At 48.9% G+C, this 21,521-nt stretch overlaps 1 protein-coding gene across 1 annotated transcript; it reads left to right on the forward strand.

Moving 5' to 3' along the window:
- The first annotated feature begins 5,821 nt into the window (after window positions 1-5,821).
- Window positions 5,822-9,493, forward strand: LOC148213876 (maestro heat-like repeat-containing protein family member 6). Its single transcript, XM_088130524.1, has 11 exons — window positions 5,822-5,826; window positions 6,007-6,129; window positions 6,250-6,367; window positions 6,666-6,830; window positions 7,378-7,554; window positions 7,665-7,808; window positions 7,920-8,039; window positions 8,147-8,255; window positions 8,383-8,445; window positions 8,581-8,772; window positions 9,016-9,493. Exons 1-10 carry the CDS (start codon window positions 5,822-5,824, stop codon window positions 8,763-8,765), a joined length of 1,209 nt encoding a protein of 402 aa, XP_087986650.1. The 3' UTR covers window positions 8,766-8,772; window positions 9,016-9,493.
- Window positions 9,494-21,521: the final 12,028 nt, after the last annotated feature.

Raw genomic sequence — 21,521 nt, forward strand, 5'->3', positions numbered from 1 at the left:
TTCCTGGGTCCTTTAGACACCCCATCCCCCTGGCCTGCCATCTGCAAAGGGGATCCGAGCTGGGGCGGGGGATTCGCAGCGGAGCCACCTCCTTCTTCCCTGACCTCCGTGCCTGGCTGCTCCCCTGCCCCCAGTGCAAGTTTCCAGATAGGTGGTTTGTTAACTAGCTGCCAGAAGTCAGGTCACAGGTGGTGGAGGGACATCCAGTGACGAAAGGGTGATCGAGGAAGGGCCTGAGTCCCGAAGCATCCCCCTTTTCCTGACCCCGTCCGAGGCCACAGGAGAGAGGGATGCCTCTTCCAAATGCCTGAAGAGTCTTTGGGAAAAGGTTGCCAAACACCTGACCTTGAGCATAGCGTGTTTTGAGAATGGCTGCTCCTTATTCTGGAAGCAATGTCCCCTTAACGTTAAGGCTTCTGAAGGCGCTCTTGCTAGGGGGCTGAACCTTGTGCCCTAGGCCTTAGCCATCCTACTGGGATGCAGAGAGCTTTGGATTTATGTCTTAATACAAATACATGTCATTTGCAGGATTCAATGGAAGTCCAGGGAATCTCCAGGACCCACAGCCTGGGAGATGTGGGGATCATTCCCAGTAGGACAAGGTGAGCCGATTGGGCAAATCTCAGCTGAAGGATTCTGAAATCCCTGAGAAGACAGCTGCAGTACCGTCCCGGAATAAAAAGGCTAGATGACAGTCTTCTTGGAGCATTGTGTAGCCACTTTTGAAAGAGGACCCATGGCTAGTATTGATCTTTGGGCCCTTCAATCTCTCCCCAGTGTTGAGGAACCAGAGATGAAGAGGCAGGGGCTCTACATGATAGAGGAGGTCTCCATTGTGTCGGTAAGCCGTGACAAGCTGCTCACCCCTGCAGCGGCAGAAGCCCCGTCTCTGTGGGCTTGAAATATGCCAGGAGGTGGATGGCGCGGTGGTGGAGGCTGGGATGACATTTATGGACACACTCTGGAACGGACAGGCTACCTGTCGGAAGTGCGCTCCCGCTCTCTGTTTTCCTCCTTCATCCTCCCTCCGCTGCTTTCCATCGCCCAGCGCTGCCAGATGCCCAGTGGTGTCAGCTAGCTGAGATAGAGGGGGGCCTCTGCAAGTCTGGCATTCAGCTCCCGGGTGGATTTGGGAAAGGGGTCAGCAAAGGAAGAGCAACGTGTCCTCCCTGCTCCTTTTCCCACCGAAAGCTCCACGTGGGTAAAGCGAGGATGGTTGCATCTGCCAGTTGGCGCGATCTTCTCTGCAATCCGGTTGGAGATGCCCCTGACCTTGTTTGGGTTGTACTTTTAGGATTCCTCAGAAGTAACGTCCTCAGACAAGACCAGCCGCCTGAGGGACGTGAAGTGGGAAAAGAGTCCCGATCCGGCAAGGTAGGAGGCACCTCGGAGAGTGAAGAGGTTGTGGCAGCTGCCCAAGAGGAAGGGCTCAAAGGCTTTGGGGCCTGCCCAGGCAGATGAGTCTGGAATGAAGCGTGACTCACCGAGTGGCTTTTTTCCCTCCTGCGTGTCCAAAATCTCTCTTTAAAAGTATCATATCCAAATGTGCTTTGAAAGAGGTTTTGCTCGAACCCAGTGTCCTTAAAGGCTCTGCTCCATTGCGTGGTCTCTCCTTCTCCAGAGAGGCCCCTCTGGCCCAGACTCCTTACCAGGCAACCGGTCTGCCCTGTAGCCCCATCTCTGCTCCCTCGGAGACGCCCCGGTTTGCCACAGTCCTCACATGCAGGCCAGAGGGGAGGTGGCTTTGAAAGACACTGGAGAGGCTGCCCCACCCCTGTTTTACGTCCCCCCCCAACTCTGATGCCACTTTTGGACCCATGGCCCCCAGGCTGGCAGAAAGAAGGGAAATACTCCTCTGAGGGGACAGGACTTGGGCCTGCTAATTGGTGGGCAGGAGATACCAGGTGGAGGTGGCCCAAAGGGGAAAGGGGGGTCAAAGTGCCCAAGAGGCCGAGGAGAGAACCAAGTAGGGACCTCTGGCCCCTCTCTGTGCTTTATGCCGCGTGATTGTGCTTTTGTGTTGCTCACAATCAGACAGTTTCCCACAGTTTCCCTTTGGCAGAGGCCAAAGGCTACCAAGGGTTGGCCACTGCTGGCCCTGAGAGAGCCACCATCCTTGTTTAGGTTCCGAAGGAGGTCGTTTGGGACCTTTGCCCGGTCGCTGAGGAACCGTGGTCTCAAGACCGGCTACGAAGTGCCTGCCTTTCTCAGCCCCAGGCTGGGAGACCTTCCTGTGCCGCCTGCCAGGTACCACGGCCTCTCCCAAACCCTGGGCATGGCGGGGCGCCACTGACAGGCCGCAAGGATCTGCAGGAGCCCCTGCCCCCCCAGAACGCTTCCTGTCCCCAAGGGGCTTGCAGGGGAAAAAAGATGCCAGGCGGACTGGCTGGTGTTGGAAGGGGGAGGCTGAACTAGCTGGATGTTCTTCTACATCTCCCCTTCTTCCCCCGGTCAGGACCCAGGAGGCACAGAGAGACCTTGAGGAGCAGGAGAGCTCTCATGATGGGGACGGCTCTTCTACCTCAGGGGTAAGAAAGGTTTGGCAACGTGGCTGATGGGACTTCATGCCTCAAGTCCAGGGGGGTGGTTCCTGGGTCCATTAGACATCCGATCCCCCTGGCCTGCCATCTGGAAAGGGCATCCGAGCGGCCAGAAGTCAGGTCACAGCTGGTGGAGGGACATCCAGTGATGAAAGGGTGATCGAGGAAGGGGCTGAGTGCCTAAGCGTCCCTCTATTCCTGACCCCGTCCAAGGCAAGAGGCAAAAGGAGAGAGGGATGCGTCTTCCAAATGCCTGAAGAGTCTTTGGGAAAAGGTTGCCAAACGCCTGACCTTGGGCATAGCCTGTTTTGAGAACGGCTGCTCCTTATTCTGGAAGCAATATCCCCTTAACGTTAAGGCTTCTGAAGGTGCTCCTGCTAGCGGGCTAAACATTGTGCCCTAGGCCTTAGCCATCCTTCTGGGATGCAGAGAGCTTTGGATTTATGCCTTAATATGAATGCATGTCATTTGCAGGATTCAATGGAAGCCCAGGGAACCTCCAGGACCCACAGCCTGGAAGATGTGGAGATCGTTCCCGATTGGGCAAGGTATCTGCTCGCATCTGAGGGAATCTGCAGCTCCCAAGAAGACGGCAGTAGTGCCCTCTCGGATCAAAAAGGGAATGAGAAATGTGTGCACAGATAGATTTCTGTTGGATGCATGCTCAGCCCCCTGGACTGGAAGCTTTTCTCCTTAATCAATGGGATGGGGGGGCATTTGGGGCCAAAGGGGGACCAGATGATGAAGGCCCCTGAGCATGGAGTGCATGCTTAAAGCACAGTAAAGTAAGCAAGCTTCTGACAAGGTAAAATGACACAGCACAAAAGGAAAACGGAGAGGTGGGAAAAGGAAAACAAAATCCCTTCAACCAATCCTCCAGCCCAGCCAGTCGCATGGGCTACTGCTTGGCTGATTGTGGAGAGTCGTAAGCCTGTGAGTCGTCTTCTTAGGGAGATTCACCTCCTTTCCTTCTCCACCATGCTTCTGATAAAAGGGAGAAAACGCAGGTCAAGGCCCTTGGCCGGCCAGCTGACACGCTTCCTAGAGCATGTGTGTGGCCATTCTTGTAAGAGGACCCATGCCTAGTTTTGACTTTTGGGTCTTTTAATCTCTCCCCAGTTCTCAGGAAACGGAGCTGCAGAGGCAGGGGCTCCACACAATAGAGGAGGTCTCCATTCGCTCGGTAAGTCGTGAGCAGCTGGGAAGGGCCCTTTTCGCTGACTGGCGGCCTAAATGGATGTGACCCCTTATCCACGCCTTTCCTTTTTCTACTTCATCCTCTCCGCCGCCCTGCTGCTTCCAGGCAGGGCATTAAGAGGCAAAGAGTGCAAAGCCTACTTTCCTAGGGGATGGGTGGGATAGGGGTGGGGGTTCCTTTAACTCAGGGGATGCATCAAGCAAGAGAAGCCCTGTTCCGGTCAGGCGCCCTGCCTTCGATAGTCCTTCATTCCAGAGTCCCCAGGTTCCACGGATATAGCAATTCAGAGTCTCCTTTCCCTTTGTGGCCACAGAGGAGTCATTGTCATTCACAGGATTCCATCAAAGGCGGTGAAGACCACACCGGCGACCTCAGCGCCCTGAAGGAGGAGGCCTGGGACCCGAGTCTCATTTCGGAGAGGTGCCTACTTTTGGCTGCACAATCCTTGAGGAACTGTCACCCCTTGCCCAGGACTCATGGCCGAAAGACATTAGGTCTTTTCCGCTCACTAATTTAAAACAGCGCCTGGTAGAAACCTTGCAAGGTGGTGGCTATTGTGGATAGAAACACGTCTCTTCTCTCTTCTGACAGTAGAGTGAAGGAGCTCTGGGGAAGCTGGTGTGCTGTGGGTGTGAGACAAAATGTCACCTGGCCAGTTGATGGCGGAGAGACCTCTCCAGAGACAGAGGGGCCCTTGGTTGGATCCTGCACGGTTCTGTCCTAGCTCTACTTCTCTGGCCTCCTCCAGAACTGTAATTTCAGATAACTCCCTTTCCTCAAACTGACCCCTAATCTAGGTCTAATCATCCTCTATCTCTCCACTCAACAGGAGGTCCAGCAGAACAGGTTCTGCTGAAACCTGGCCCCGGACCTGGCCCCGCAATAAGACAACCTCTCTGCGGGAATGTCGGGTAAGGCTTGACACCCAGGGTTAAAACGAAAACTTCCCCAGAGAAGGGCCTATTGCTGCAACCTCCAATTCAGCCCTCACCTGGAAGAATTGGCCTTTCACCATCCCATTCCTTTTCCTCTTTTTTTCTCTCTTGCATATGCAGGAGGTGCTGGATAAGAGCTGCACCCTGACATCAACTACCTCTCTCGAAATAAGACAGGTCCCGTCCTCTCTACATGTCGTGACCCGGAAGAACATCAAGCGGGTCATGTATGGCCTCTTAGAGCTCCCATGGAGGTAGGCAGGGGTATGGGTCCTTCCTCCCTCATGTTCTAGGCCGACCCTTCCAACATCAGGCTGACCCTTCTGCATTTCTCCATGTGGAACTGGAATGGGCAGAAGGGTCCAATTTCTGATTTTCTTTCCAGCACCTGTGGCGAGCTGCTCTGGGCCTTTGTCACCTCGCCGTGCTGCAGTGGAGATGCGATCCAGTCCCTGCTCGTGGCCAAGGTAAAGGAGGTCCCTTGGCCGCCTCCAGGAGGAGAGGAACAGTCCAGCCATCCTCTTCCTGCAGCTACGGTAGGGGTACAGCTCAGAAGGAGGTGGTCCTCTTGAACACAGAGACTTCAACCACTCCCTCCAACAACTTTCCTTTGCAGCTCTATTGGTGAGGCAGACTCTCCTTTTCTCCGCAGGCCAGCGCGATAAGGCTCATTGGGAGGATCGTCCGGTCCGGGGAGTGCCCCATGGTGCTGGAGGCTTGGTTCCCTGAAGTTCTGCTCTGCCTGATGGATATCATCATCAAGGGTGCCAGGCAGCAGAATCCATCAACCCACGGAGGGGACCATTGGCCTCTAGAGTAAGCTGCAACATTGGGAAGGAGAAACCTCCTTCTCTTTCTTGGGCTTCTGAGTTCCTCCTCCTTATCCCTTTGCATGTCCAAACAGCATTCCTGGTATGGCAGTGCCTCTGTGGCCCCAAAGACCTCTCCTCTGAGAGGCCAGGTATTGCATAGACCCCAGGGAAAAAAGCTGTCAAGCACGCAGAGCTCCTAGCTTAGGCGCCTTGCTTATGTCATGAGGTCTGTCCCCGTGCATTACGGAAACAAAACGAAATATGTGGCCTGGGAAATGATTCCAAATTCCATTGGGGTGGGTGGCGGGACAAACTCACCCAGATGCAGCAAATCCCATGTGGTACTGAATGGCTGTAAGGAAGAAGAAAGGTCCCTCTACAGCCCCTTCCCCTATTTGCTCTTCTTGTGGCATTCCAGGGAAAGGATGGAAGTTTCCCCATGGGCGTAGCACAAAGCATTTCCTTTGCCCCTTAGACGATGGGATTGGGCCTTGGTGACTCTGGCCTTCTCTCCTCTGCAGGGAGACAGTTGACATCATCCAGGTGCTGCTGGCCAAGGTGGCACACCTGTTCCTGGATGAGACCAGCAGGGAGATGCTGTGCCACCCCAGCCGCTGCCTCCATGGCGTGGCCATCTTGGTGACGTAAGTCAGAGGGCAAAGGGCCGCTTTTCTCCCCAAAGAGAACCTTTCTTCTGCTCTTCAGGCCCAGCCTGGCCTGTCCGTCCGATGGCTTTTTCTCAAAAGTGCCTTGGTCTGTTGCAGGACCCTCATCGAGACCTCCTCGTCTGCCACGTGCAGCCTCCAGAAACATCTGGCTTCTGTCTTGGAGGAGGAAGAGGCAAAGGAGCATTCAGCTGCAGCGGTGGCCTTCTTTGTTGAGGTAGGAAAATCCCCCCCTTATTCTGTAGGATTCTGAGCCAAGGGGGGCAGTGGGAGTTGGCTGACAAGGCTGATGCGGAGGAGAAAGCCAGAGTCGACCCTCGCCACCTTTAGGTCCCACTGAAAAGGATTAAGCTCCCAAAGCGATCTCTCTTGCTTTCCCTGCAGCTAAAGGAGAAGCTAGAGGCATGTTCCTGCTTCTTCAAAGAGCAAGGGGAAGCATTTTTCCTGGCGTACTTTTGGGCACCTTCTCCCCAGTGAAGCTGACTCCTTCTCTTTCCTCGTCCGGCCACTGACAGCCCTTGTACTTCTCTGCTCTCTTTCAGCTGCTCACTAACAACAAGAGCCAAGCCCCCGTGGAGAAGACCTGGAAGCTCCTGATGGCTTGGCTGGAACACCCCAGCCTGACTGTTCACCAGCTGAGCAGGAAGGGGCTTCTCTATCTCTGCGAGAACTACAAGGTGGTAAGTGGCCCTTGCCCACCGGGCATAGACAAATGCGGAGCTTCTCTACCCCAGGAGGAGATCTAACCCCTCTAGTCTAGGCAAGATCCAGTCCGAGACTTTTCTCCGTGTCATGCAGTTCTCAGGGTTATGAGTTGATGAGATAGATGGAAAGACAGATCATAAGGAAAATAGCCCTCAGTTCTGACATTTCTGGGGGAAGGTGGGAACCGCCACGAGGAACTGTTGTGCTCCTCCCCCTTATACCACTCTCAATTTGAGGAGGAGACAGGTCCCATGAGGGCCTTGTGATGAAAGTGTCATCTTTCCCCCAATCTTCTTCCGTTCATTGGATGCTGCCCGAGCTGGTGGGGAGGTGGCATATCTTCCTTTTACTCAGTCTTGGGATGGTGACGGCTTGCTGCTGTCACATTCCATCTTCACTTTGGTCTTGCTCAGTTAAGAAGAGATTGCTAGCTAAGATCCTCAGCGGTGATCAGAAAAGGGCAGGGTTGTCATCTCCCTTTCACTGGGGGAAAGTCTTTCAGATCTCCCATTTTCTCTGCAGATTATGAGCCCCGAGGAGCTCTGCCAGGCAGTCCTCAGTGGGCTCGGCAGTTCCAACCCTGCCATCACCTTGGAGTTCTTGGGCTTGGCGGAGCAGCTCGGCCTCCAGACAGTGGAGGATGTCTGGACTCCCCTGAATGCCTCCTTGGCTGCCCAGTACCGCTCGCTCTTCCACCACGTGAGTCCTCAGCTTCTCCTTCCTTGGGAGGGGAGGAGAAAGTCAATGGAAACCTTAACTGCAGGGCTACAGGAGACCCTTTTCCTTTAACGTTTCCTTTTCCTTTGTAGGAGGCGGCAATTATCCGATGGGCAGCCCTGAAACAGATCTGGCCTCTTCAGCAGCACTGGAACGATCTCGAGGGGACAACCACCATCCACACCCTCGTTGCAGTGCTGATGCATGTGGACGACATTGAGGAGAAGGTGGCAGAGGTGAGGGCACAGCTCGCTTGGGCAAAGAGGGTTGCACCTTGGCTACCTGACTCACTCAAGGAAAACAGGAGAAGAAAGGAATCAGCTTTTTTCTCTGTTTTTCTTTTGCAGGCAGCAAAGGATACCCTGCAGCACCTGGCGACGGCTCTCCGGTGGCACCTCGGGGACACCCTCCTGGCGAGGGGGACCTACAGCCTGCAGGAGCTGCTCCATCAGATCGCCAAGCGCCTGGTAGGAGCCCTTCTCTGGCTTCTATTCCCCTCTAGGGATGAGAGGCAGGGTTGCCATATGGACCAGTTGGTGATCTCCCACCTCTGTCTTTCTGCCTTCTTTCCTAGAACCGGTTCCCCATGTCAGAGGGGCAGCTGGAGCTGGAAGTGTTCACCTGCCTTTCATACTTTAAGAGCAAGCAGGCTTCAGTGAGGAGAACGGCTGCTATGTTCATTGGTAACGGAGCTTCTTGTTTCCCCCGGGATCAAAGGGGGAGAGGATTCTGGGGTCACGGCTGCATTCAGTTGGGAAGTCAGCTTCGAAAGGGTCAGTTGTGTGTTTTTCTCCCTGCTTTCCTCTTTAGGTCACCTGCTGCACCTGAACGGCAGCCTCCTCACTGGAGGGACGGTTCCCATCTACCTAGCTCGTAAGCAATGCCTGCGCAAAGGGAAAAGGGGAACAGCTTTGGGTTAGCAGTGTAGAGAGGGAAGGGAGGGAGGGAGGGAGGGAGGAAGGGTGCAGGATTCATTTTGAAGCGCTGATCTAATATTTATCTTTGCAGATGTGGATAGGTTGCTTGGGGACCAGGACCCTGCAGTCAGGCGAGTCGCCTGGCAGTTGAAAGGTTTGGTGGACAAAGCCTTCTCCCTCCATGCTCCAGATGGCCTGGTGGCTGCCCTCCGGCGCTTGGTGGCAGGCTGTAGGCGGCCACGGTACCCCCCGGAATATGAAGGCCTTTCCGCCTGATGGACCGGTGAGGGAAGCTGGGCAAGAACTGGAGGCGAATGGAGGGAAAGCAGGGGAAGGGGACCCGGGGTTTCCTCTCACGGGAGGGGACTTGCCGTGGCCTGAGTCAACCTTGTTAGGGTGGGGGCCAACAGCAGAGGGCCTTCCCAGGAAGGGAGGAATGTCCATTGATGGGCTTCCTCCCAGGTCAGGTTGAGGCAAGGCTTGTGAGCAGAGACACTGATTGCCTGATATCTCTGTGTCTTTGCAGGAATTCCAGCTCTTCCTCCCACAGCAGAGAACACCTTGCAGCCCCACAGAGAAAGACCCCTAGGGTGCCCTACCATCCCCTTGCTACGGACAAACGTCAGTCGCCGGTTGACGGGGCTGGGAAGGAATTTTACCCATAATGTGCCATTACGCTCAGCCCGTGGGGTTTTTGCCTTCCCCGTAGCAACATTCACCCTAGGTTGGCTGTTTACCTGTTAAAATTGTTCAATAAATAGTGGAATGGTACTTTTAACTGTCTTTGCTCCATTCTGTTTCTTCATCCGTCTGCCTCAGATGAAAGAGTAAACATCAGCAAGAACATTGGTGTTGAAATTCTGCTAAGAATGGGGAAGGAAGAGAGATCAGTGCTGCTCTCTGTGTCAGCCCATCGGGGGGCAGGTCTGGAGCCAAATTCGAATCCCCCCACCTTGAGACAGGAAGTCTTGTTCCCCCTTCCCAGTGGAGAGGGTGGACCATATCAGGCAGGTTCATATCAGAAGAGCCTTCTCACACAGAGCCTTTTCTCCCTCTCTGTCACCTTAGATTGTTTTGTTCCCCCTTATTGGAATTATTATTTTTAAAGAAGTATTTTCGTTTGGCGGAATTGGCTTTGATCCATGTGGTAGACACACGTGTGAGACACAAGGGTGAGTCCTGCACCCTTTTGAGATTCATTCTTTCGTGGAGCAGAAGTTCTGCTCTCCTATAGATTTTCCTGAGAAGGAAATATTGGATTTATATGATCAGCACTGCTTTTCTTCTGTGTCACGTGGGTCAAATTCTTCTGGTCCTTCTCCAGCAGTTTTCTGGAACTAAGATTTCCAGATGAGGTCATCTCCTGCCATATTTTAGGGACCTTTTTGGCTTGGTATAAAGCCAAATTCTAAAGATAAGATTTCACTGAATATAAATATAAAAAATGGGAAGATTTATCCTTTAAATCTTTTTTCAAAAACAGCAAGTCATGCTAAAAGAATGAGAGAAAGTGCAGACCAATTTGAAAGGAAATCAAAAAATGGCTTTGGAAGAGGTTTAAAAATGCTACACAAGGACCATCCAAAGAGTGCGCAGAATTAAGAATAAAAGTGAAGAAAGAAAGGGGGGGGGGAGGGAGAAAAAGAAAGCTGAATTATTTTCAGGTAATGTTAAGATAGATTAGATGCTGCAACAAGGAGTATGAATCTGAAATTAATGCATCATGACCATGGTGGTTGTCTCTGACAGGGAAAAGAGACTGAACCATGAGAAATTATACGTAAATGGCAAAAAACGAGCAAATAGATGGATTTGGGTATCGTGGTACAGAACCAACTGCAGGTGGAAAAATGAAAAATATTAAGATGTGCAAACACTGGGAGAGATGGGCAGCATGTACAGTAGTGTTTATCAAGAAGTGAATACTGACATAAGGAAAAGTGGCTGTCTATGGGACTTTTTGCCTGCTTCGTTACGTGGGAGTGAGGTTTGGGTATGTCGGGAGAAACACATAAGTCACCTGAGCGCAATGAGAATGGGGAACTTTAGACGTGTTTGTGGGATCACAAGAAGAGGCTGTGTGCTGAATGAAAGAGGGCCGAACGAACAGGGACTGAATACAAAAGTGAGTGGTCGCCAACTACGTTGAAGTCATTTAATCATGTCGAGGGAATGGAGGAGAGAACTGCAAACCAAAGAGATGAAGAGGGAATGGACTGAGAGGAAGGGGGAAACAGAAAAGTCAAGGTGGGATGGAATTGATGCGGTCACTAGAGACAAGTGAGAAGCCTGAAGAATAAAAAGGTAACGTTGCTTATCTCCAAAGGGAAGAGACTGACAGCTACGATAAAGAAGATGATCCCGGTCTCTTGCGGAAACGCAGTCTGCAGTCTGGGATTTGGTCAGGAGTGCACGGAGCCACGTATTTAAAAAAACCGTCTATAATCCACGCCACCCACATCACAGGAGCTACTACAGCGTTAGCTCCCTGGGAGATACACCCAGCATTAGATGTGCTTGTGGACTCAATCCCAGCCAACAGCAAGAGCCAAGGAGAATGGAGTGGCATAGAAATCCCAGTCAATCAATCAATCAATCAATCAGTCAACCAACCAATCAATCAATCAATCAGGAAAAAGAACTTTAACGTGTTCTTAACTTAGAAAGTCACAATGCATCCTGATTGAACGGTTTTTTTAAAATAGATATTCATTCGAGTTCAGACGGTACCAACCCTACACGTTGCTGTCCTCTTAGCGCTTCCTGCACTCAAGCATGCATTTCTTAGGCTATCACAGAAGCCCAGGAAAATGCCTAGGTGTTTATGGCAGGGTTTCTTAAACCTTTTGCTCTCGGAACCTTTCCCATTCTTAAAAATTAGGGAGAACCCCAAAAAAGCTTTTGGTTGCATGGATTATATTTATCAATATTTACCCTACTAAACGTTGAAACTGACACAGTTCTAGAATAGTTATTTACTGAACCACGTAAAAATAACAATATGAAGCCAATGACGCGTTCACATAAATGAAATATTGTGAATGAAAAAGCCCTATTTTTTAACAAATAAAAATAATAATGAGAAGAGTGCCATTGCTTTCCATATTTGCAAATATCTACAATATCTGGCAAATCGTTCCGATTTTGCAGACCCCCGGGAAGATCTTGGGGGAAGCCCCAGGGGTCCTTGGACCAGCTGTTCTGAGGAGCCGTCAGTAGGTCTTCTGGGATGCCCTGCGGGATCTGGAGCCATTTGCCCAGTTCAGAGCCAAACCCTGCATTCTCGTAGAAAAGGCAAAGGCAAAGAATCCATTGCTCTGCAGTCTCTGTATTCCTTGAGGATCTCTCGCTCTTTTCATGATGTAATGGCCTGATCACTTCCAAATCAATATAGATTTAGAATATGTATGTAGAGATGTTCTTATTGCTCTCCTTGCAAGGATTTGGCAGAGGAGGATTTTTCCTCTGGGGGCTGTTCCCAGGGGCCAAACCCAGAGGATTACAAATCTTCTGCAGATCCACCGTCCTCTTCTTATTGCAAGGTATTCATCTTTTCTGAATGTCGGAACTATTTCTTTCCGAAACTCCCTTGAAACTTTTCTGGCTTTCATTTATGATTCTTTTTTCTACGTTTGGTGGAACAGGTCGTTGATCTAATTAATCTTCTGGATCGTCTCTCATATTGCTTTCTAATGGCTCATGGTTTTCATTTCAATTAAACTTAGAATTCCAAAATTAATTCACAAGGGCAGCTATTGAAAAACACACAGCAAGCATTCTCTTTGTCATCTTTCTTTCATCGGGAAACGCGAGGAATACTGCTTTGACAAAAAACGGACCGTTTAATGCAACTACAGAACTAAGAAGTTTATTGATTTGGGTCTTCTCAATATTATTACTTTGTTGAAAGAACCAGATATATGCTATTCAGCTTATTTGGACTAGTTTGAATTGAATTCCTTCCATTTATTTTGAAAACTTGCTTAACTGTTTCTTTGAATCACAAGAGGGAACACCAACAGAAGGAATATTTATTTGGAATTAAATGTTTCCTTGGAATGATAGGAATTGTAATGAATGGTAACGAAAGTCAGTTCTTGAGATATAAATTGCAAAATCCATGCAGCTACGGGATGGCGCTCTTTCTAATCTTCTGTGGTCACCCGGATTTCTGCTGCTGGGATACAGCATTTACAAAAGGAGATAGAGTTTGCAGAGTCAGTCGCTCCTCCCTTGGCGAAAAATCCTTGTCTCCTTTGTATCACATGGAAGTTTGGGTTAAAATGAGTCTTTGCAAATCGGCAGTAATATATTTAACTCCCTCCTCTTCATTGCTTATTAGCTACTCAGGGAAAATTTTGAATATGCCCTCTGACAAGAGACCTGCCACTTTACCTACGAAGAAAGAGAGAGACTTTGTTGTTTTTAGTTACTCCTGGTGGCATTTACTCATAAGACATTTAAGCACCTATAGTGATTTGAGAATACTGTAGTTCCTAAATATACCAAAACTAAAAATTAGAGATGGTCCATGAACTTTCTTGTTGCCGTCTGGTTATGATACTAGACGTGAGGAGGGAGGGCAGGACCAGAATGTCACCTGGCAGCAACCATCCATGAGCTGATGGCGCTGAGGTGGAACAGCCATCCCTCTCCAGTCTCTGAATGCCACCCTCTGAATCCTCACCTCTAAACCGGACTGGAGACGCTACCAGAGCCTGCTCTGGCTCCAATGGTTGAGAGGAGGATTCAGCATCCATCAGAGGGAACAAAAGCTCTATCCTGTCTATTCCCAGGCATACCTCACTGATCAAAGCAATCTGGGCAGTCAGCATCCCAAAACCCTGACCAGAAGGCAGACTGAAATGGATCAAAACGATCATTGCCATCTGAGATGCTCTGAAATTGCCAGGACACAATGCAACTGAAAGCATACAATTAGAAGCTGACACCTTTCAGAAGTGATTTTCATTCACTTTTCCAGAAAAGCTTCAGCTCCAGATGTACTTGATTACATGATTGATCCAACATGATTGGATGATTGAGTGATTGAGTGATTGACAAAAATTGCATACTGCCTAGTAACCAGAGTCTAGGGTTCACCCAAGCAAAATATTCATATTTTTGGACTATGATGGCACCATAAGAATTTCTGATTTTGATGCTTTCATTTATGATAATGGAGGTACACGTTCAGACGGATTCTTCAGGAAAATTGCATCTCTAGCTAATAAGGGTTCACTTTTGCAGAAAAAAGGAGTACGTCCAGCCTTGTGTGCTGGGTGGGCACCACCATTCCAGAGGGCGAGGGATTCCCTGATCTTTGCCGCTACTCACTCTCCTGCAGTGTCGCCAGCGGAGGCAGCCGCAGGGTCCCAAAGGCAGGAGGAATGACCGGGGCCAGAACGCCCACCATTAGCAAAGCTTCCCTGATTAATGCTGCACCCCCTTCGGAGAGATGCCGCCCCCATCAACTCTGACAGGCGTGAACGAGGGGAGAGGGAAGCCACGACAAGCCCCTCCAGCGGCCGCTTGTGGCCGGCAGGATCATGGCCGGCGGTTCCCTGCCCGCCTCTGGCTCCAGAAAAGCAGAATCCTGTATTCGGAGACGGACACATGGAAGGAGGCGGAGACTCTGTGAGGTCACTTCCGTTTCCGTTTCCTCCCTCATAATGCTCTCAAGGGGGAAGCACATGTCTGAGTTCTTCAGCTCAGAGGCTAATCATGGCCTAATTTTCTAATTTGCTTAATACATTAAATATCCCGCTTAATTGTAGGTACTGTAACTGCTGTTCCTGAAGAAAAACTATTTCATGTGAGTAAATGTTAATTTTGTCTTGTTAATTTTGTTAATTTTAATTTGTTAATGTTAAAAATTAACAAGACAATGTTAATTTTGTCTTGTTTCACAAGAAAACTGTGATCGTTGTTTTTCGAGGGGATCAAAGGGGTCGCTCCAGGCGTAATCCCATGCCCACAAAGAGTTCTGGGCCGGGACACGACGAAATTTGAAATATTTTAGTGGACGTCGCTGGATTTTCTCAAGAGACAAGCAAGATTCAAAGCAGACATTTCTTTTTCCTGCTGAGCACGTGGTGACTCCCATTGTCTCCATTGTGAAAGAAATTCACACACACACCCCATTTTTCTTTTGCAGAACAGTAGCTGGGCAGAAAAGGGTTTTTGATTTTTGATTGGAGATTTAAACTTAGTTTTACATTTTTGCACAATTTTGATTCCTGAGATGGCCAATCAGAATCACACTGATGAGGGAAGCCTCAAGCTACCCAAACTCACAGAGAAACATTTTATCCAATGGAAAAAGCGCCTAGAGGTCTTATTTGATCTTAAAGAAATTCTGGAGTGTATCGAAAATGAAAGGCCTACTGGCACTACTGAAGACGCTAAAGATTCAATCAAGGCATGGGACAAGCAGAATAAGTTAGCAGTGGCTATAATTCTGGACAGTATTTCATTTCTGCAGATGATCCACGTTAAGAAGGGGAATATTGCAGCCCAAATCCTTAAGAATTTGGAATTGTCATATGGATTTGCAAGGAAACGCTCTCACCGTGCCTGGATAAGAGACTTACTTAACTTGAAACTCATATCCAAAGCAGATTGTAACAGTCACTGAGTGACTCAATTGGTGATAATTCTTGAAAAACTAGAACTCACAGAATACCCCATGCAGGACGAACAGAAAGTTTGTTATTTCCTGGGATCACTAGGATCTAAGTTTGAGACTGTTGCAACTCTTGTGGGTGGGAAGACAGACTTAACTCGAAGAACAGCAATTACCCATCTGAGAGAAGAGTGTGTGGAAAGGAGACAAGAATCTGCCACTAGAAATGAAAAGGTCAATGAATGAAATTATATGTTCAAATTCCAAGTGAAGGCCAAAGTGACCCAAAAGAAAATTGTGTGCTTTAATTGTAATAAGGAGGGACATTGGACTAAAGATTGCAAAGCTCCAAAATCACAAAGACTCCCTGCATTTAAGCGACCAAATGAAAGGAAAGGGAAAAGTGAGGGAAGTTTTCTTTTACAAGAAAAGAGTTTAACTGTCAATAATTGTGACACCAAGTCAAAGAAATGGATGATAGATTCTGGAGCCTCTAGTCATTTCAGTCATGACAAGGACTTCTTTGAGGATGTTAAAAGTATTGGCCCATCACAAGGTAGCAGTATTCAAATTGCAGGTGGAAAAATCATGAATGCACGTGCAGAAGGGTCAGGAGTCCTGAAATGCAAAATAGGTTGTGAGATAAAAGGGAATCCCATACAGAGGGTTTTGTATGCTCCAGAACTGAACTGCAATATGCTTCGTGTCTCCACTCTAGCCAGAAAAGGTTTCCATATATTATTCGAAAATGATGTGTGCCAGATGTCTAAAGGTGGGAGACTGGATGCTGAAGCAAGCCGAATAGGTGAGGTATATGAGATGAATCTTTGGGAACCCCAATCAGCTACGGTGGCGTGTTCAAGCCAGAAGGATGAGACAGATCCACGACTTTGGCACAGGAGACTTGGACGCAGAGACGTCAATGCTGTAATGGATTTGCAGCACAAGGAGCTTGCAAGAGGAATAAAGGTAGCACTAAGCGCTTTAGCAACAACAAAACGTGTAAGTTGCATGACAGAGAAAAGTGTTAAACCTTCTTTTCCATCATGCACGCGACAGAGAAGGACCAGAGTGCTTGATATAGTTTATAGTGATGCATGTGGTCCACTGAATGTTCGCTCAGTGTGAGGAAATAAGTACATTCTAATATTTCTGGATGACTTTTCAAGATATTATGTTGTGTATTTTCTCAAGGAAAAGAATCCAACACAAGAGATGTTCAGAAAGTACCTTGCCATGGTAAAGAACAAATTCCAGAGAAAACCCTTGGTTCTCATAACAGACAACGGGGGTAAGTACTGTTCAGGTGAGATGGAAACCTCCTTGAAGAGGAAGGAATTAAACATGTGAAAAGTGTTCCATACACACCACAGCAAAACTCAGTTGCAGAAAGAAAGTTCAGATCCATAATAGAGATGACAGGATGCATGTTAAAAGATGCATCTCTACCCCAGCCCGTACGGGGAGATTCAGCCGCAACTGCGGTGTGTCTCCAGAACAGATTGCCAACCAAAGGAGCTACACGCACACCTTTTGAGCTTTGGCATGGGAGGATTCCCACTCTGTCGCACGTTCGTGTGTTTGGGAGCCTTGCCTGTGGCTATATTCCCAAAGAAAAGAGGCACAAGTTGGACTCCATAGCACAAAAAGGCATTCTCGTGGGCTCTGCCACTGGAGGGAAAGGCTACAGAGTTATGGATCTTGAAAGAGGATAGGTCAGCTCAAGACACGTAGGTTATTTGATAAGATGAACAAAGCCAAGTTGACAAAAGAGGAAGTGTCATCGATTTTTCTGAGGACCCCGAAAAGGAAACACCAGATCTCATGTACTTTCCACCAGAAACGTGTGATTGTCCGGATCTGCCTTCTATTGCCATAACACCATCTACAGAGCCTGAAGAGGAAGAAGACGCAGAGGACCAGACTCCCAGCAGCAGCACCAGAAATGAAGAGGAACTGCCTGATGTGGAGATCCCTGGATTGGAAGCTGATGAGGAAGCTGATGGACCACAGGTCAGACGCTCATGGGGATCCAACAAAGGTGTCCCACCACCACGACTGTCCTACCTTGCAGGGTTGGCACAACCCCTAGAGCCTCCCAACTGGGAAGCGGTGGAAAAGATGCCAGGCACCGAAGCATGTGTCTGGAAGGATGCTGCGAAGGGGGAAATCAGTGCACTGCCCCAGAACAAGACGTGGACTCTTACCCAGCTACCTCCCGGCAAACAGGTATTGGAAGTGGGTCTTTCAAGTTAAACGAGGTGCAGAAGGGAAAGTACAGTGCTACAAAGCGAGGCTTGTAGCACAGGGGTTCAGTCCACAGTATGGAGAAGACTGTGATGCCACTTTTGCCCCAGTGGTCAGATATACCTCTATTGGAACGCTTTTAAGCAGAGCAGCTTCAAAGCAACTGCAAGTGGGACACATAGACATCAAAACTGCATTGTTACATGGCGAGATCTCAGAGGAGATTTATATGAAACAACCCAAAGGGGTTTTCATCAAACCAAATGAATCTCATTTAGTATGCAGACTTCAGAAGGGGCTTTATGGACTGAAACAATCCGCTAGGGCATGGAATGAAAAACTACACACCACACTAACACAGTTAGGATACAAACAAGGCCACGCAGACAACTGTTTATCCACCAAATGCAGTAATGGACAATTTTCTTACATTCTGGGATTTGCTGATGACCTCATAATTGAGACTGGAAATGACAGAAACTACTCCCAAATCCAAGCAAAGAAGTGGAAGTCAAAGAACTAGGAAAAGGGCATTATTATCTAGGAATTCAGATAGAAAGAGAAGAAGATGGTAAGCCAAAAACAAAAGGTCCCTGAATTAATTGAGAGTCTGCAGATGCAAGAAGCGCACCTGGTTGCCACACCTATGGCTACTGATTTTCTGAAGAGTCGAGGAATCAGAACTTTTACCTGACAACAACAAATACAGGTCAGTAATAGGGAATGTTTTGTACCTAGCCACAACCTGTAGGCCAGACATAGCGGATGCAGTGGGCATTCTGAGCAGAAAAGTAAATGCTCCCACTCAACGTGACCGGACAGCTGTTCAGAGAGTTGTCAGATATCTAAGAGGTACTGCAAACTGTAGATTAAAATTGCCAGCTACAGCGATCCAGAACTAATCGGTTACACGGACGCTGACCGGGCAGGGGATGCAGAAGACTATAAATCCGCAGGTGGTTATGTCTTTATGTTTACAAATGGTCCCATTTCTTGGGGCAGTTAGAAACAAAATTGTGTAGCCCCGTCTTCCACAGGGTCAGAAGACATTGCAGCTGCAGAAGCTTGCTGAGAAACGGCCTGGCCCGACCCACTGACAAAAGACTTTGGTTTAGTGCGCAAGAAACCCGTTTGCCTCATGGAAGACAACCAGAGTTGCTTCAAGTTGTCACAGAGTGAGAAATTCTATGCAAGAACGAAGCACATTGGAGTGAAATGTCACTTCGTGCGTGAGGCCACCCAGGATGGACTTGTGGACTTGACTTACTGCCATACGAAAGAGATGACTGCAGACGTTCTCGCCAAGCCTCTACCGAGGGACAGCTTCGAGAACCTCCGAGTCAAGATGGGACTCTGGCTGGTTTAGTTTAATTGAAATTTTACAGGAACTGTTTTTGACTGAGAAGGGGTTTGTAGGATAATGCAGTCCAAAGACTCACAACTCCTGTATTCGTAGATGGACCCATGGAAGGAGGCGGAGACTCTGTGAGGTCACTTCCGTCTCCTCCTTCACCTTGCTCTCAAGGCGGAAGCACGTATCTGAGCTGTTCATCTCAGAGACTAATTATGGCCTAATTTTCTAATTTGCTTAATACATTAAATATGCCGCTTAATTGTAGCTAATGTAACTGCTGTTCCTGAAGAAAAACCACTTCATGTGAGGAAATGTTAATTTTGTCTCATTTCACAAGAAAACTAATCATTGTTTTTCGAGGGGATAAAAGGGGTAGCACCAGGTATAATCCCACGCCCACATAAAGAAGGAGTAATTACATTCTTCAGATAACAGGCCGGAAAGTTGCTATAGTTTTTCGGTTAGAGCAGAAAGATTGTCGTGGTTTGGATTGCCCAGTGTTAAAGAGACTATGTGCAGTCCCAGAAAGGAAAACCAGGAAGATGTTAGCTGCACCGGGCGAGAATTCGTGTGCTGGTCAGATATGCGGCTCATTGCTAGGCCACGCAACCGTGAATTGGAGTCGTGGGGGCACCATTCATCACAGTTTCAGGGGCCTTTCTAGTGCAGACTATGAAACATTACATAGCAAAATGAGACCCTGTAAAGAAATGGGACATTTTGAAGATAGATGTGTTTATCCTTTAGTTGGAGTCAACAAGATCTTCTTGATACCTCTTTAATCTGCTATTGAGGACTGAATGCCTAACTGTTGTTTGCCTCGGCATCTCTGGGGGAGAGGGGCAAGGGAAGAAAGTGACGTCATGATGTCACACTGTCAGTCCGATGGCTTCCATACTTGTGTCAGACCTTGGGAATCCTCGAACAAAAGGACAAGCTTTGTGTGGTGACATCACAGCATTTGTGTCATCTTTTTTCTCTCCTCCGGACCACAGGCAGCCACGGAGAGTTGAGGGGCCGAGGGCTTCCTGAGCGGCGCTCCAGCCAGTAGGAAATCATCAGGGAATGGTAAAGTCCCCTGCAGTATGTGAGTAAAGTATGTAAATAAAGTTTAAGGCCGAGTAAGTAAGCTACTACGGTAGATAGAGATGATAGAGAGATGATAGAGAGATAGATGAGAGATAGAGACAGAGACGTAGATTTTGCTGATTTCGTTGCTAACGTGACTCGGATTTCTGTATGGCTGCGCAGGTCTGTGATGTGGGATAGAACTTGCCCCGTCCATTACATTAGGGAAGCTTTCCTGAAGACAGAAGGTAACCTTGTTGCCGTCAGATGCCAGGACGCAGCCATTTTTAACAATTTTTTTTTTTAATTCTCAAAATTGTCACCTCTCAAAAGGCGTCGTCTTCAAGGGCTGTTTCTTCCAGAGCGGATAATCTGGAAACCAGTCGCCCCTTATCTACTTCCCATGCCATTTTTACCTCTTTAGATTAGTGTTTTGTAAGTCAGCCAAAACTGAATAGCTGTTCGATAGGATGGTACAACTTCTTAGATGAAACTGAAATATTTAGCCAGTTTCCCAAAGCACCTTTTTTTGTCCTGTCTCTGCAGGTAAAGAAGCCTTCCGGGTCATCTCATGTTGAACATCTGTTGGTGTGTTTCGTGCAGTGGAAAGGAGGAGGAATAGCCAAAGAAGCAGCAATTGTTGCAAGGTTACAGCAGAGGGGAAAAATAGCTGGAAATACTGGGCTGGAGGCGTGTGCTGGCACTGGATGTGAAGTCTGGTGAAGGGAGGGTATAATCTGAGTCAAAGTGAAAAGCTCAACCAGACAGTGATAACAGCAATCTGACTGGACAAAAGGAGAGCCACACGTCTTTGATCGCTGAACGGCTAAGACATGACAGGGAGCAGAGGGGAGAGGGGGCTGCTGCTCATGATCCTGGGGGCTCTTTGCACGTTTCTTTATTCTTATAGCCTGCAGACCATCTCTCAGATTTGGGACCGAAGACCATGTTATCAATCAATCTGTCCTATCTCGGGAGCAAGATTCAGGAGTAGTGAAGGGATCTCTCTCTTTACGGTCCCTGGCCTTGGGGGCCTCCAGGCTCTCTCTCACTTCACACCCCTGCTTTTTCATTGCCAAGACCTGCATTTCTCAACTTGCTACTGCCCTTTTCCAAGCAGCAGAGCAAGGCAGGGAGGCAGACCGGAATAGGAGTTGGTAAAAAAAGGGACCCAGGAAAATGGGATCCAAGGGCAGTCCAATATTTTGGTCAAGTGTAGCAATACAAGAGTAAAGGGAGGTGCAAAACAAGGCTCAGGACAGGACTTTACTCTGCTGCTCAGAGGCTTTGGTCGAACCCAGTGTCCTTAAAGGCTCTGCTCCATTGCGTCGTCTCTCCTTCTCCAGAGAGGCCTCTCTGGCCCAGATTCGGTGCCAGGCAACTGGTCTGCCCTGTAGCCCCATCTCTGCTCCCTCAGAGACGCCCCGGTTTGCCACAGTCCTCACATGGAGGCCAGAGGGGAGGTGGCTTTGAAAGACACTGGAGAGGCTGCCCCACCCCTCTTGTACGTCCCCCCCAACTCTGATGCCACTTTTGGACCCGTGTGCCCCAGGCTGGCAGAAAGAAGGGAAATTCTCCTCTGAGGGGACAGGACTTGGGCCTGGTAATTGGTGGGCAGGAGATGCCAGGTTGCGGTGGCCCAAAGGGGGAAGGAGAGTCAAAGTGCCCAAGAGGCCCAGGAGAAAAGCAAGTTGGGAGCTCTGGCCCCTCTCTGTGCTTTGTGCCGCCTGATTGTGCT

This window comes from Python bivittatus, unplaced genomic scaffold, assembly GCF_059951505.1.
Source record: "Python bivittatus isolate LINGU-HERP-01145 unplaced genomic scaffold, Pbiv_v1 ctg000850_np1212, whole genome shotgun sequence".
Classification (NCBI taxonomy): Eukaryota; Metazoa; Chordata; class Lepidosauria; order Squamata; family Pythonidae; genus Python; species Python bivittatus.